This window comes from Cheilinus undulatus, linkage group 20 (genome assembly GCF_018320785.1).
Source record: "Cheilinus undulatus linkage group 20, ASM1832078v1, whole genome shotgun sequence".
NCBI classification, from domain to species: domain Eukaryota; kingdom Metazoa; phylum Chordata; class Actinopteri; order Labriformes; family Labridae; genus Cheilinus; species Cheilinus undulatus.
The window spans coordinates 41880067-41896420 of NC_054884.1; the positions used below are offsets into that span (position 1 = coordinate 41880067).

The window sequence follows — 16354 nt, forward strand, 5'->3', positions numbered from 1 at the left end:
AGATTTTTGTTGAGCTTTTATTGTGAAGGTTTAGATAGATTTTGTCGAGCTTTTATTGTGAAGGTTTAGATAGATTTTTGTTGAGCTTTTATTGTGAAGGTTTAGATAGATTTTGTCGAGCTTTTATTGTGAAGGTCTAGAGAGATTTTTGTTGAGCTTTTATTGTGAAGGTTTAGAGGGATTTTTGTCGAGCTTTTATTGTGAAGGTTTAGATAGATTTTGTTCAGCTTTTATTGTGAAGGTCTAGAGAGATTTTTGTAGACTTCCACAGCTGTTCGCCCTGATCTGAGGATTAAACTCATAGATTTGGAGGTCAGAGGTTTTAGAAGCTTGTGGGTGTTTAAATCTGTCAGGTGGTTGTTCTAGTCAGACACCAAAGTGCTGGTATGTTTTTTATATCTTTAATTTACCAAATGCTTAAAAACGGACATTTCCCTCAATGTTTTAATGAGAGTCAGACAGAGAGGATGGCACCAGCAGAGTTTGGACCAAAGGTGGCGCTGTGTGATAACAAGTGTTCCTGTTATTCTGATTAAAAATGTCCCAGGATTGGGCTCCTGGGTTTGTGTGGCATGAATTTACCCGTATGCGTAGATATTTGGCGACGTAGCGCATGACGTGAGGGTTGTCGGGCTCGGCCCTCAGCGCCCTCTCCACCAGGTCCTCGGCCTCTCGGTGCTTGTAGAAGTTAAGGAGCTTCAGGGCGAGCATGGAGGACAGAACGCCGTTGTTGGGGTCGATCTGCAGGGCGCGGCGGAGCTGTTTGACAGCCGGGGAGGACTTTTCATCCTGGGACGATGTCGGTCTCTGCAGATGACAAACAAGTGTAAAAACCAGCCCCAGAGGTTTCTGTGAGCTACATGAAAGAGACCTGAAGTCAGGGTCTGGTTTACTGAAGGAGTGTGTCTGCCACTGTCTAATTAACCAGCACAGGAAGGGTTAAACTCCCCCTAACAGTGGGTCTGGATCAGAGGGCCACATCAGGTTGATCTTCTCTGACCTCTCTTATATTTCACTTCTTTTTAAATGCACCTTTGAATAAATGCCAATCAGATCTGGTATTGATAAAGGCTGTTAGCGTCTCTGTGGTTCCTAGGAGAACTCCAGGACCGTGACCCACTGACCGATTCCATGCGGTACAGAGCGATAGCACAGCCGGCATTCCACTCGCTGTCATCAGGCTGGAGCGCCAACGCTTTCTGGAAACACGCCACAGCCTTCTGGTAATAGGACCGGGAAAACTTCAGGTAGCTCCACCCCTTTTCTCCGTAAACCTCCGGATGGAGGTCAGCAGGAGGGCCGGTAGGAAACTTCCTCTGTAAGAAGAATAAATCCACACTTAGAGAGCTGACACCCTGATAGCATTCACAGAAAATCTTACAGTCTTTTTCTCTGTCAGACTCCTGGTTCATCAGTTTTCCTTGCTACCATTACACCATGAAGACAAAAGAACACTCAGAGAAAAGGTTAGTGAAAAGTCCAAGTCAGGAGTTGGAGACAGAAACATCTCCAAGTCTCTGAACATCACCCAGAGTTCAGTTAAATCATCCTGAAGAAATGAAGGAATATGTCACATGTGTAAATCTGCCTAGATCAGACCGTCCTCACAGACTGAGTGGGCGTGCAAGAAGGAGACTAGTGAGAGAGGACACCAAGACACTTATGACTACTCTGAAGGAGCTCCAAGCTTCAGCAGCTGAGATGGAGAGACTCTGCAGACAACAACTGTTGGCCGGGTTCTTCACCAGTCAGAGCTTTATGGGAGAGTGGCAAAGAGAAAGACACTGTTGAAGAAAACTCAGATTCAGTCTGGACTAGAGTTCACCAGAAGGACTGTGGGAGACTCCATGGTCAAGAGGAAGAAAGGTCTTTGGTCTGATGAGACCAGAATGGAGCTTTAGACCAGCGATACTCAGCTCTGCTCAAACAAAGAGCATAACTGTTAAAAGATACCTTTGTAAGAGCCGCAATCGAAGCGGTGAACAGTGGCACGAAGGGGTAAAAGTGGCAACAAAAATAAGTACGAGGTGGGAAAAAAAGTCAAAAGTGACAAAAAAGTGGCAGAAATGGGTGAAAGGGAGCAAAGTAGGCATAAAAAGAGGAAAAAGCATGCAAAGAAATGAGTGAAACGGGCTAGAATGGGCAAAAAAGCAACAAGAAGGAGAAAAACAGGCAAAAAGCAGCAAAAGGTAAAAAAAAAAAGGGGGGAAGTGGCCTTAAATGGCAAAAGGCAGCTTAAATGGGAGAAAAGTTGCAAAAAATTGGAAAAAAAAAGCTAAAAGAGGGAAAAAGTGGCAAGAAATGGCAAAACAGGATAAAGTGGCAAAAAGAAGTGGCCAAAGTGTGCTTGAAGAGAAAAACAAGATTTAAAGTGGCAAAAATGGGTGAAAAGCCGCTAAAAATGGCTGGAAATTAGTGAAATGGGACTACAACAGGAAAAACAGCAAAAAGATGGGAGAAAAAATGGGGGGGGGGTAATGGAAGAGGACAGCCTTAATGGGCAAAAAGTGGCAAAAAGCAGGATTAAAGAGGCAAACTGGTGATAAAGGGTGTCAATGGGAGAAATGGGCAAAAATGGCTTAAAGCACTAAAAATGAATTTAAAGGGGCAAAAAACTAAAAATAAGGGCGATGGACATGAACAGAAACAAATAAAGGTTGACAATGTAAGCCTGGGAGACAAACCGGTTACTGGAAAATTTCTGAGTTTCCCATTTTTAAGATTTCTGGGGGAAAAATTTTCACATTCAGACATAAAAGAGCTTCATGAGGCTCCAGAGCCACGCTTTGGTGTCCCTGGTTTAGACCATCAGACCAGACGCCAAACACTGACATCACCACAGACACACCATCCCCACTGTGGAGCACGCTGGTGGCAGCATCATGCTGTGGGGATGCTTCTCAGCAGCTTGTAAAGGTAGAGGAAAATCCTGGAGGACAATCCTCTTCAGTCTGACAGAGAACTACGGCTTAGAGATTTATTTTCCAGTCAGAAAATGAGCCGAAGCATCCAGAGGAATGGTTTAAAGACAACAAGGAGAATGTTCTGGAGTCAAAGACCAGACCTCAGTCCAAGAGAGGATTAGTGTGTGGACTTTAAAGGTCTGTTCAGTCCTGGTCCCTGATCAACCTGAGAGAGTTTGAGCAGTTTATCAAAGAAGAATGGAGTAAAATTCCAGAGTCCAGATGTTTGATCCTGACTGAGACCTATCCACACAGACTCAGAGAGACTGAGACCTATCCACACAGACTCAGAGACTGAGACCTATCCACACAGACTCAGAGACTGAGACCTATCCACACAGACTCAGAGACTGAGACCTATCCACACAGACTCAGAGACTGAGACCTATCCACACAGACTCAGAGACTGAGACCTATCCACACAGACTCAGAGACTGAGACCTATCCACACAGACTCAGAGACTGAGACCTATCCACACAGACTCAGAGACTGAGACCTATCCACACAGACTCAGAGACTGAGACCTATCCACACAGACTCAGAGACTGAGACCTATCCACACAGACTCAGAGACTGAGACCTATCCACACAGACTCAGAGACTGAGACCTATCCACACAGACTCAGAGACTGAGACCTATCCACACAGACTCAGAGACTGAGACCTATCCACACAGACTCAGAGACTGAGACCTATCCACACAGACTCAGAGACTGAGACCTATCCACACAGACTCAGAGACTGAGACCTATCCACACAGACTCAGAGACTGAGACCTATCCACACAGACTCAGAGACTGAGACCTATCCACACAGACTCAGAGACTGAGACCTATCCACACAGACTCAGAGACTGAGACCTATCCACACAGACTCAGAGACTGAGACCTATCCACACAGACTCAGAGACTGAGACCTATCCACACAGACTCAGAGACTGAGACCTATCCACACAGACTCAGAGACTGAGACCTATCCACACAGACTCAGAGACTGAGACCTATCCACACAGACTCAGAGACTGAGACCTATCCACACAGACCCAGAGACTGAGACCTATCCACACAGACTCAGAGACTGAGACCTATCCACACAGACTCAGAGACTGAGACCTATCCACACAGACTCAGAGACTGAGACCTATCCACACAGACTCAGAGAGACTGAGACCTATCCACACAGACTCAGAGACTGAGACCTATCCACACAGACTCAGAGAGACTGAGACCTATCCACACAGACTCAGAGACTGAGACCTATCCACACAGACTCAGAGACTGGGACCTATCCACACAGACTCAGAGACTGAGACCTATCCACACAGACTCAGAGACTGAGACCTATCCACACAGACTCAGAGAGACTGAGACCTATCCACACAGACTCAGAGACTGAGACCTATCCACACAGACTCAGAGAGACTGAGACCTATCCACACAGACTCAGAGAGACTGAGACCTATCCACACAGACCCAGAGACTGAGACCTATCCACACAGACTCAGAGAGACTGAGACCTATCCACACAGACTCAGAGAGACTGAGACCTATCCACACAGACCCAGAGACTGAGACCTATCCACACAGACTCAGAGAGACTGAGACCTATCCACACAGACTCAGAGAGACTGAGACCTATCCACACAGACTCAGAGAGACTGAGACCTATCCACACAGACTCAGAGAGACTGAGACCTATCCACACAGACTCAGAGACTGAGACCTATCCACACAGACTCAGAGACTGAGACCTATCCACACAGACTCAGAGAGACTGAGACCTATCCACACAGACTCAGAGACTGAGACCTATCCACACAGACTCAGAGACTGAGACCTATCCACACAGACTCAGAGACTGAGACTGCAGACAGAGGAGACTCTACTAAAGACTAGAAGGAGGAGTATTTATGCACTCACTGATTTTAATTTAATGACATAACTCTGTAGAAATCAGTTCTGACTCTGAGGATTTTTGTCAACAATCAGCTGATATAGAGAACGACTGATAGATTTAACAGCATGGTGAATCCTCCTCCTTTAATAGGCGTGTGTGTCGGTTTTAGGGCGGTAGATTATTTCAGTCTTGGCCGTAGAGCGGAGCGTGCTCACCAGAGTCTCCTCCACCATGCTGCAGTATCTCTGACTCTCCGTGATCGCTCCGGTCTCATACTTCAGCCACGCCAGGTCTCCGTACGTCACCACGAGCCGACGCTCGCTCTCCTCACCGTAGCACTTCCTGGTCGTCTCCTCTGATTGGCTGAGGAGTGACAGCGCCTCGTCTGGTTGACCTTGGAGGTACCTGAGGTCACACAGACCGTCATGACGTGTTAGATCCCATCAGGGTTTGGGGGCTCTAGTAAAATGATGTGTATATTTGACATTTTTTTGAGGTTTTAAGAAATGATTAGAAGAAATCAAACCTTGAAATGTTTCTGTTTCTTACTCAGATTTCCTGGTTTGAACAGTTGTAAATGTCTAAATCAGTGTGCTGCTCTCCTCTAAAGCTCCAGATGTTTCTGTAGAGATATTTATGTCTTTATATGCTGATGATACTCTGATATAATCCTGATATCAGACCAGCAGCTCCAGCTTGGCTGTCACCCATAAAACAGACCACTGTTGACTTTCCACTCTTAAAGAAATCCAAGTTTAGTTTCCCCTGAAAGTTCTGAGTTAGTTTTCTGATAAGTGTCTGACTTGATCCTCTCAGAAGTTTCTTTTTCTCAGTTCTGATATTTTTACAGTGGCACTAATTCACCGTCATAGACTGCTGTAGGTCAGACATTCGACCAGAGTCTTTGGCAGTTAAAGAACCAGAGTTAGAGAAAACGTCCTGAGGGGGCGGTACCTGACGTAGGCCAGGAAGCTGTAGGAGCGTGCCAGCGCCCCCTGCTGTCCCAGCTGCAGGGCGATGTGTTCCTGCAGTCGAGTGCTCAGGTTCTCCAGGTCCGTGTCGTCCCGCTTCAGGTCCCAAGTGAACCGACACTCCAGCCGCTGCAGTCTGCAGAGCAGAGAACTGGGGGGGCGGGGTTAGGAGTGTAATGTTACACAGCGGATCATAATGTTACCGCATAGAGTGTCTTTGTTGGAATGAATAAGAAGACTCTAATCTCAGGATTAAACAAGCCTACCTCATTCTGAATAAGAAGACTCTAATCTCAGGATTAAACAAGCCTACCTCATTCTGAATAAGAAGACTCTTATCTCAGGATTAAACAAGCCTACCTCATTCTGAATAAGAAGACTCTAATCTCAGGATTAAACAAGCCCACCTCATTCTGAATAAGAAGACTCTAATCTCAGGATTAAACAAGCCCACCTCATTCTGAATAAGAAGACTCTAATCTCAGGATTAAACAAGCCCACCTCATTCTGAATAAGAAGACTCTAATCTCAGGATTAAACAAGCCCACCTCATTCTGAATAAGAAGACTCTAATCTCAGGATTAAACAAGCCTACCTCATTCTGAATAAGAAGACTCTAATCTCAGGATTAAACAAGCCCACCTCATTCTGAATAAGAAGACTCTAATCTCAGGATTAAACAAGCCTACCTCATTCTGAATAAGAAGACTCTAATCTCAGGATTAAACAAGCCTACCTCATTCTGAATAAGAAGACTCTAATCTCAGGATTAAACAAGCCTATCTCATTCTGAATAAGAAGACTCTAATCTCAGGATTAAACAAGCCCACCTCATTCTGAATCTCCTCAGTGGTCCACTTTAAAAGTCCAGGTGATCAGTAGAGACCTCCACAGGGACCTTGGATGGATCGGGGTTTTCAGTCCTTCTGTTGTCTTTGATTTTCTGTTCAGGAGAAACGAAACTGAAACTGAGTCTGATGATACGTTCACTGACCTTTAGTGAAACCATGTGAAGATTCATTCACAGAAAGCAGTTTCTTCTTCAGAGGTTTGGTTTGAATAAAAAGTGAGATATAAAACAAAGCAAACAGGATAATTATACATTTAAAAGAAAAGCTCATAATGACGTCAGACACATGAGGCTGTGATCAGAGTCCTGATTCAGTCAGCAGGGGGCAGCACTGCTCCACAGAGGAGGACCAGGAGAGGCACTCTACAACAACAGTCACAATAATACTGATAATAATAAATCAATCAATAAATACAACAGCAACAACAATGATAATAATAATAATAACAAAAATAATAGAAAAAAACAGATTTGTCAGCTCTGTCAGATGATTTTCTGTTGATCTTTTTTTTAATATTGTAAAAACAGAATAATGCTGGAAGTTACAGCTGATGGTCAGAGTGATTTTATCTTTATTTTATTAAACAGCTGATGGTCAGAGTGATTTTATCTTTATTTTATTAAACAGCTGATGGTCAGAGTGATTTTATCTTTATTTTATTAAACAGCCCCACACACACACACACACACAGACACACACACACACACACACACAGGAATCATACTGTTTTGGAAGTGATTTGGTGGCCCACTTGCAAAACCGTCACTGCCCACCATGGGGCCGCAGCCCACAGGTTGGGAATCACTGTTCTAGAGGGATTATAAGGAAGGAGCGTCATGTGGAGGCTGGACTACAGCACTCCTTAGTTTCCATGTCCTTATCTCAGGAATGACCATATATGGGCGGTGGGTGTGGTGTGAGTGTTGATAAAAGCAGCAGGAATGATCACTCTCACTCATTTTCTCCAGTAGAAACTCGCCGTGAACCTGATGGCACCATGTTCCTGCAGCCTCTGTGGACCGCCCTCCTCCACCACTCCCCCGTCCTCTCCTCGCCGCTCTTCCCCTTGTTCTTCTCGCTCTCCGTCTACCTGGCCTTCTGCCTGCCCTTCCTCCTCCTGGACCTGCTCTCCACCAGGTGGGCTCTGGTGCGCAGGTACAAGCTGCAGCCTCAGAGCTCCGTGAGCTGGTCCTCAGCGTGGACCTGCCTGACCCTGACGCTCTACAACCACCTGGTGTTCATCTTCCCGCTGACGCTGCTCCACTGGTACCTGCGGCCCGTCCACCTGCCCGCCCAGGCCCCGCCTCTGCCCCGCCTCCTGGCCCAGGTGTTGGTCTGCCTGCTGCTCTTTGACTTCCAGAGTTTCACCTGGCACCTGCTGCACCACAGGGTGCCGTGGCTCTACAGACACTTCCACAAGGTGAGCACGACGAGCAATTAATCAGTTCTACGGAGGCCCAGTAGTGTCTTTACTGTGGAGCAGATCATTAAATAGTCTACAGAGGCCCGTTAGTGTCTTTACTGTGGAGCAGATCATTAAATAGTTTAAGGAGGCCCGTTAGTGTCTTTACTGTGGAGCAGATCATTAAATAGTCTACAGAGGCCCGTTAGTGTCTTTACTGTGGAGCAGATCATTAAATAGTCTACGGAGGCCCGTTAGTGTCTTTACTGTGGAGCAGATCATTAAATAGTCTACGGAGGCCCGTTAGTGTCTTTACTGTGGAGCAGATCATTAAATAGTCTACGGAGGCCCGTTAGTGTCTTAACTGTGGAGCAGATCATTAAATAGTCTACAGAGGCCCGTTAGTGTCTTAACTGTGGAGCAGATCATTAAATAGTCTACAGAGGCCCGTTAGTGTCTTAACTGTGGAGCAGATCATTAAATAGTCTACAGAGGCCCGTTAGTGTCTTTACTGTGGAGCAGATCATTAAATAGTCTACAGAGGCCCGTTAGTGTCTTAACTGTGGAGCAGATCAATAAATAGTCTACTGAGGCCCAGTAGTGTCTTAACTGTGGAGCAGATCATTAAATAGTCTACAGAGGCCCGTAAGTGTCTTTACTGTGGAGCAGATCATTAAATAGTCTACAGAGGCCCGTTAGTGTCTTTACTGTGGAGCAGATCATTAAATAGTTTAAGGAGGCCCGTTAGTGTCTTTACTGTGGAGCAGATCATTAAATAGTCTACGGAGGCCCGTTAGTGTCTTAACTGTGGAGCAGATCATTAAATAGTCTACGGAGGCCCAGTAGTGTCTTTACTGTGGAGCAGATCATTAAATAGTCTACAGAGGCCCGTTAGTGTCTTAACTGTGGAGCAGATCATTAAATAGTCTACAGAGGCCCGTTAGTGTCTTTACTGTGGAGCAGATCATTAAATAGTCTACAGAGGCCCGTTAGTGTCTTAACTGTGGAGCAGATCATTAAATAGTCTACGGAGGCCCGTTAGTGTCTTAACTGTGGAGCAGATCATTAAATAGTCTACAGAGGCCCGTAAGTGTCTTTACTGTGGAGCAGATCATTAAATAGTCTACAGAGGCCCGTTAGTGTCTTTACTGTGGAGCAGATCATTAAATAGTCTACAGAGGCCCGTTAGTGTCTTTACTGTGGAGCAGATCATTAAATAGTTTAAGGAGGCCCGTTAGTGTCTTTACTGTGGAGCAGATCATTAAATAGTCTACGGAGGCCCGTTAGTGTCTTAACTGTGGAGCAGATCATTAAATAGTCTACAGAGGCCCGTTAGTGTCTTTACTGTGGAGCAGATCATTAAATAGTTTAAGGAGGCCCGTTAGTGTCTTAACTGTGGAGCAGATCATTAAATAGTTTAAGGAGGCCCGTTAGTGTCTTAACTGTGGAGCAGATCATTAAATAGTTTAAGGAGGCCCGTTAGTGTCTTTACTGTGGAGCAGATCATTAAATAGTCTACAGAGGCCTGTTAGTGTCTTTACTGTGGAGCAGATCATTAAATAGTTTAAGGAGGCCCGTTAGTGTCTTAACTGTGGAGCAGATCATTAAATAGTCTACAGAGGCCCGTTAGTGTCTTTACTGTGGAATTAACTTTAAAAAATCTAAAGACAACCAGGTTTCATTTATCAGCTGTATGGAGGTAAATCAGTGACTTGACCAAACTTTTTTTAAAGCAGCCAAGGGGTTTTATTAACAACCAAAGATTTTTGACCCGCTACCAACAAAAAATTATTTACAAGCAAAGGTTTTTGGTCCATGGCAAAATATTTTATGACCCTTAATCAGATATATTGATTTATACAAATATTTTGATTTGCAAGGGACACTTAAAAAAAATTTGACATTTAATTCTATAGTAATTTTTTTCAATCAAACTTATTTAAAAAAAAAATGTAATTGCAAAACAAACTGTAAAATCAATTTTTAATTGTATTTTCAAAATGATTGCAATTTTAAGGTTTTGCTCTCAAATTAATTTTACATTTTTGAAAATATGAAGACACAAAATGACCTCCATACAGTAACTTTTTTTGCGCGGGGTCAAATGTTTTTACATTCTAATTTTTAAAAATCTGTTTTGTGTCAGTTTTTGATATTTTATGAGATCTTCTTGTGTTATGTAACATTTTTGTGAAATATTTTTTCTTTTCATTACATTTTTCTGCTTTATGTTAATTAATTAATTCATTTATTTATTGACTTGGTGAAACAGTTTTTTTTTGTTGTGTAATATTTTCATATGTTGTGATGTGTTTTGTTCTTCTTTTATCTATATTTCCTTAGTTAAGTGCATTTTTGCAGTTGCATTTCAGGGCCTCCGTAGCAATTCTGTTGTAATGCCATGTTTTTTTAATCAATAATTATCGTCCCTAACCTGACACGCCAGATGGATGTTTCCATGTGTTTCACTCATCCATCTGTGAAAGCTTCGATAGGAAACGTTTGAGAAAAGGCAGAGGATTTGAAAAAAAAAAACTCTGAGTGTGATTGGATGAACGTTCTGTCTGTCACATCTCTATGGGCCAATCAGAGCAACAAAACACGTGACATAACGGTTATCAAGCTGAGGGTGTGCAGCTACTGAGGAATAACGGTAACCATGGCGACTGTAGACATGTCAGTACTCGACTTTTGTGGTTTTTGAAAAGGAAACAGCTCACTGCTGTTCTTTGTTCTTTTAATGAAGAATCGTCATGTTCTGATAAACTGGCGCTTTAGCAGCATCCACGCTGATCTCTTCCTCCATAACTGCACCAGCTCTTGCTGCTGCTCATTAATGTAACGACTCTGCTGGGCCTAAAGGTACCGCCCCTCGTCACTGATTGGTCCTGTCACTTTCTAATCGGGCCCAAACGTTTCATACAGGAGCTTAACAAGATGGATTCACCAGTGAAAAACAGGGCAACGGGCGTGTCCATCTGCTTTGCAAAGTCTTATCGTCCCAGCATCTTTAGCTAAGTATAAAAACAGGGATAAAACTCTGAGAATGCTTCATGACCTTATTGGACGTGTTTTTTTGGCTCCTCCTCCTGCAGGTTCACCACACCTTCACCTCCACCTCGGCCCTCACCACCGAGTACTCGGGGGCGTGGGAGACGCTCAGCCTGGGCTTCTTCGCCGCCTCTAACCCTCTCCTGCTGGGCGTGCACCCGCTCACAGAGCTCGCCTTCTTCGTGGTCAACATCTACCTGTCGGTGGAGGACCACTGCGGCTACGACCTCCCCTGGGCCACGCACCGCCTGGTTCCCTTCGGCCTGTACGGGGGAGCACGCCACCACAACCTGCACCACCTCAAGCCCAGGTACAACTACGCCCCCTACTTCACCCACTGGGACCGACTGTTCGGGACGCTCCACACTCAGGACGGCTGAACGAACGGACGGTTTAAGAAGTTTCTGGACTCATCAGGACGGCTCTGAGAAGAACCAGCTGGACCAATCAGGACATTCGATTTCTGAACTTCCTGGACTGATGGAGAAATGAAGGAGACTTGAGATGTTCACCTGTGAACGAGACACCCCTAGCCCACAGTAGTCTCTAAAACCTGCTCAGTATTTCTATAAAACTTTATACTTTCCTCCTACAGAGATATTTATAGTCTTTATTTTGCTGAAGTATTTATTCAGAGAGCGGCGCCGTGAGGACGACGGCGGCGTGGACTTTACTCGCTCAAACACGGGGACTATGTGAAATGTTTTATTTAGAAAACTAGTGAACTGAACAGACGTGAAACTGGTCTAGACTGTTAAAGAAATGCTGAAAACAGGATCTTCTCCATGTTTAATGAGGTGGGAGGAGTCTTGTCTTAACTGGAATAACTGGACCAGAGGAAGAAGCAGCAGAGCCGTCCTGTCTCTGTTAACTCGTTTTTACTTTACCCTCAGCCATCCCTGCAGACATTTTTGTCACTATGGGCCAATGTTTCCTCTTCCTCTCTCACCGTTCTGGCTGTGTCGGTGCATACGGTCTCATTTTTTACAACAAAGTTTCTTTCTAAGCAAATTTTCAAATTCAAATTTCATTTGCTCTAACAGGTCAGAGAAACACTGAAACACATTTACTACGCTTTAAAACGTCCACTTCCAAAAAACTGCTATAAAACTTAAGAGAATATTTCTTTCTGCTTTTTTTTGGTCAAATCTTTTGATCAACTTCAGTTCTGATCGAAACAATCAGTTATTAGATAATTTTGAGGATTTTAACCTTTTAAATGCCACTTTGATTACAGGACAGTCATATTTTTTCTAAAAAAAACACTAAACAGTCATTATTTTCCCGATAACTAGTGTTGGGGGGGTGGGGGGTGTTTTTTAAAATCAGTCCTGGGTATGTCAAACATTAGCCAAAATATTGACTTTGATGCATTTTTAGTTTTTGTGTAGCGTCTGATTTTAAATTTACTACCCTTTAGAGTCGTTAAGGACAAAAACGTCCCACTGACTCCCATTCAAACCACAGTTTTGATCTTTAAGTAATCAAACTGGCATTTAAAGGGTTAAAATCCTCAAAATGATGAATGTTTGATAGTTTTGAGCACAGCTGAAGTTGTTAAAGAGATTCATGCAAAAAAAAAGCAGAAAACATATGAATCTGTTCAGTTTTTATAGCAGTTTGTTGAGGTGGACATTTTTGTCCTTAATGGCTTCAAAGAGAGTTAATGAAAGTTAACTCAGGGATGATTCAGTGATCATTAAAGCAGAGATTACTGCCTGCTGGATGATGTAGAACAAATTCAGAGAATGTTGACAAAATTTGTTACATATGGAAAAGTTACTGAAGTTAATCTGATGTTAATCTGAGGTTAATCTGAGGTTAATCTGAGGTTAATCTGATGTTAATCTAAGGTTAATCTGAGGTTAATCTGAGGTTAATCTGATGTTAATCTGAGGTTAATCTGAGGTTAATCTGATGTTAATCTGAGGTTAATCTGAGGTTAATCTGAGGTTAATCTGATGTTAATCTGAGGTTAATCTAAGGTTAATCTGAGGTTAATCTGATGTTAATCTGAGGTTAATCTAAGGTTAATCTGAGGTTAATCTGAGGTTAATCTGATGTTAATCTGAGGTTAATCTGAGGTTAATCTAAGGTTAATCTGAGGTTAATCTGATGTTAATCTGATGTTAATCTGAGGTTAATCTGAGGTTAATCTGAGGTTAATCTGATGTTAATCTGAGGTTAATCTAAGGTTAATCTGAGGTTAATCTGAGGTTAATCTGATGTTAATCTGAGGTTAATCTGAGGTTAATCTGAGGTTAATCTGATGTTAATCTGAGGTTAATCTGATGTTAATCTGAGGTTAATCTGAGGTTAATCTGATGTTAATCTGAGGTTAATCTGAGGTTAATCTGATGTTAATCTGAGGTTAATCTGATGTTAATCTGAGGTTAATCTGAGGTTAATCTGATGTTAATCTAAGGTTAATCTGAGGTTAATCTGAGGTTAATCTGATGTTAATCTGAGGTTAATCTGATGTTAATCTGAGCTTAATCTGAGGTTAATCTGACGTTAATCTGAGGTTAATCTGATGTTAATCTGAGGTTAATCTGAGGTTAATCTGATGTTAATCTAAGGTTAATCTGAGGTTAATCTGAGGTTAATCTGATGTTAATCTGAGGTTAATCTGAGGTTAATCTGAGGTTAATCTGATGTTAATCTGAGGTTAATCTGAGGTTAATCTGAGGTTTATCTGATGTTAATCTGATGTTAATCTGAGGTTAATCTGATGTTAATCTGATGTTAATCTGAGGTTAATCTGATGTTAATCTGAGGTTAATCTGAGGTTAATCTGATGTTAATCTGAGGTTAATCTGAGGTTAATCTGATGTTAATCTGAGCTTAATCTGAGGTTAATCTGACGTTAATCTGAGGTTAATCTGATGTTAATCTGAGGTTAATCTGAGGTTAATCTGATGTTAATCTTAGGTTAATCTGATGTTAAAGTGATGCATCCTCTCTGCTGATTAATGTTAATCTGAGGTTAATCTGCATGTCTCAATCTGAGGTTAATCTGATGTTAATCTGATGTTAATCTGATGTTAATCTGAGGTTAATCTGAGGTTAATCTGAGGTTTATCTGATGTTAATCTGATGTTAATCTGAGGTTAATCTGATGTTAATCTGATGTTAATCTGAGGTTAATCTGATGTTAATCTGAGGTTAATCTGAGGTTAATCTGATGTTAATCTGAGGTTAATCTGAGGTTAATCTGATGTTAATCTGAGGTTAATCTGAGGTTAATCTGATGTTAAAGTGATGCATCCTCTCTGCTGATGTTAAACTGACTAGAATGATGAAGAATCCTGCATGTCTCAATGGTTTTATCCCTAAATAGATGAAGGTGTGCTCTGTCCAGGTGCAGCTGGTTAGAATTTGTCAGTATTTAAATGTTTTGAAGGTTTTCTTTGAAGCTCAGAGAAAGTGATGAAGATCAGAGAGAGTGATGAAGATTAGAGAGAGTGATGAAGATCAGAGAGAGTGATGAAGATCAGAGAGAGTGATGAAGACCAGAGAAAGTGATGAAGATCAGAGAGAGTGATGAAGATCAGAGAGGGTGATGAAGATCAGAGAGAGTGATGAAGGTCAAAGAGAGAGATAAAGATCAGAGAGAGTGATGAAGATCAGAGAAAGTGATGAAGATCAGAGAGAGTGATGAAGATCAGAGAGAGTGATGAAGATTAGAGAGAGTGATGAAGACCAGAGAAAGTGATGAAGATCAGAGAGAGTGATGAAGATTAGAGAGAGTGATGAAGATCACAGAGAGTGATGAAGATTAGAGAAAGTGATGAAGATCAGAGAAAGTGATGAAGATCAGAGAGAGTGATGAAGATTAGAGAGAGTGATGAAGATCAGAGAGAGTGATGAAGATCAGAGAGAGTGATGAAGACCAGAGAAAGTGATGAAGATCAGAGAGAGTGATGAAGATCAGAGAGAGTGATGAAGATCAGAGAGAGTGATGAAGATTAGAGAGAGTGATGAAGATCAGAGAGAGTGATGAAGATCAGAGAGAGTGATGAAGACTTGTTGTTGCTGTGGTTATGGATGGATGAAGAAAGCTTTCAATGTGAATGAGAATAAAAATGTGAAGTTAAAAATCTGTGAATAAACTTTATTTTGAAAAACAAACTTCTCTCCTTGTTTCCTGTTGGACCCTGGTAAAGATCAATACGACCGCACTCAGTCACAGTGAGAGGTCCAAAAGTATGAGTTCATTCAGTCAGTCATTCATTCATACATTCATTTATTATTCATTCAATCAATCATTCATACATATATACACATTCATTCTCTCATTAATACATTCATACATTCATTCATTCATTCATACATATATACACATTCATTCTCTCATTAATACATTCATACATTCATTCATTCATTCAATCGTTCATAGGTGACTCAGACCTAACTGAGAGTCTACAGGGTCATTCATTCATACATTCATTCATTCATTCATACAAACATACATATATACATTTATTCATACATTCATACATTCATTGATACATTCATTCAGTCATTCATTCATACTCTCATTTGTTCATTCATACATACATTCAATCATTCGTACATTCATTCATACATTCATTCTTTCATAGGTGTTTCTGACTTGAATGGCTGCAGTGAGATTCTACAGGGTCATTCATTCATTCATTCATAGGTGACTCTGACTTTAGTCAGTGAGAGTCTACAGGGTCATTCATTCATTCATTCATTCATTAATACATTCATTAATTCATTCATTCATAGGTGACTCTGACCTTAGTGAGAGTCTACAGGGTCATTCATTCATTCATTCACTCATTCATAGGTGACTCTGACTTTAGTTAGTGAGAGTCTACAGGGTCATTCATTCATTCATTCATACATTCATACATTCATTCATTCATAGGTGACTCTGACCTTAGTTAGTGAGAGTCTACAGGGTCATTCATTCATTCATTCATTCATTCATTCATACATTCATTCATTCATTCATTCACTCATTCATAGGGCACTCTGACTTTAGTTAGTGAGAGTCTACAGGGTCATTCATTCATTCATTCACTCATTCATAGGTGACTCTGACCTTAGTTAGTGAGAGTCTACAGGGTCATTCATTCATTCATTCACTCATTCATAGGTGACTCTGACTTTAGTTAGTGAGAGTCTACAGGGTCATTCATTCATTCATTCACTCATTCATAGGTGACTCTGACTTTAGTTAGTGAGAG

The 16354-nt window shown here is 42.0% G+C and overlaps 2 protein-coding genes across 2 annotated transcripts; one reads left to right on the forward strand and one right to left on the reverse strand.

Moving 5' to 3' along the window:
- Positions 1-243: 243 nt before the first annotated feature.
- On the reverse strand, positions 244-6793 carry LOC121528051 (interferon-induced protein with tetratricopeptide repeats 5-like). The gene is made up of 6 exons (XM_041815157.1): positions 6662-6793; positions 5815-5982; positions 5076-5265; positions 1125-1316; positions 583-807; positions 244-285 (listed from the first exon to the last, which is right to left on the reverse strand). Exons 1-6 carry the CDS (start codon positions 6664-6666, stop codon positions 244-246), a joined length of 822 nt encoding a protein of 273 aa, XP_041671091.1. The 5' UTR covers positions 6667-6793.
- An 869-nt stretch (positions 6794-7662) lies between these two features.
- Positions 7663-12471, forward strand: ch25h (cholesterol 25-hydroxylase). Its single transcript, XM_041815990.1, has 2 exons — positions 7663-8102; positions 11180-12471. Exons 1-2 carry the CDS (start codon positions 7680-7682, stop codon positions 11513-11515), a joined length of 759 nt encoding a protein of 252 aa, XP_041671924.1. The 5' UTR covers positions 7663-7679; the 3' UTR covers positions 11516-12471.
- Positions 12472-16354: the final 3883 nt, after the last annotated feature.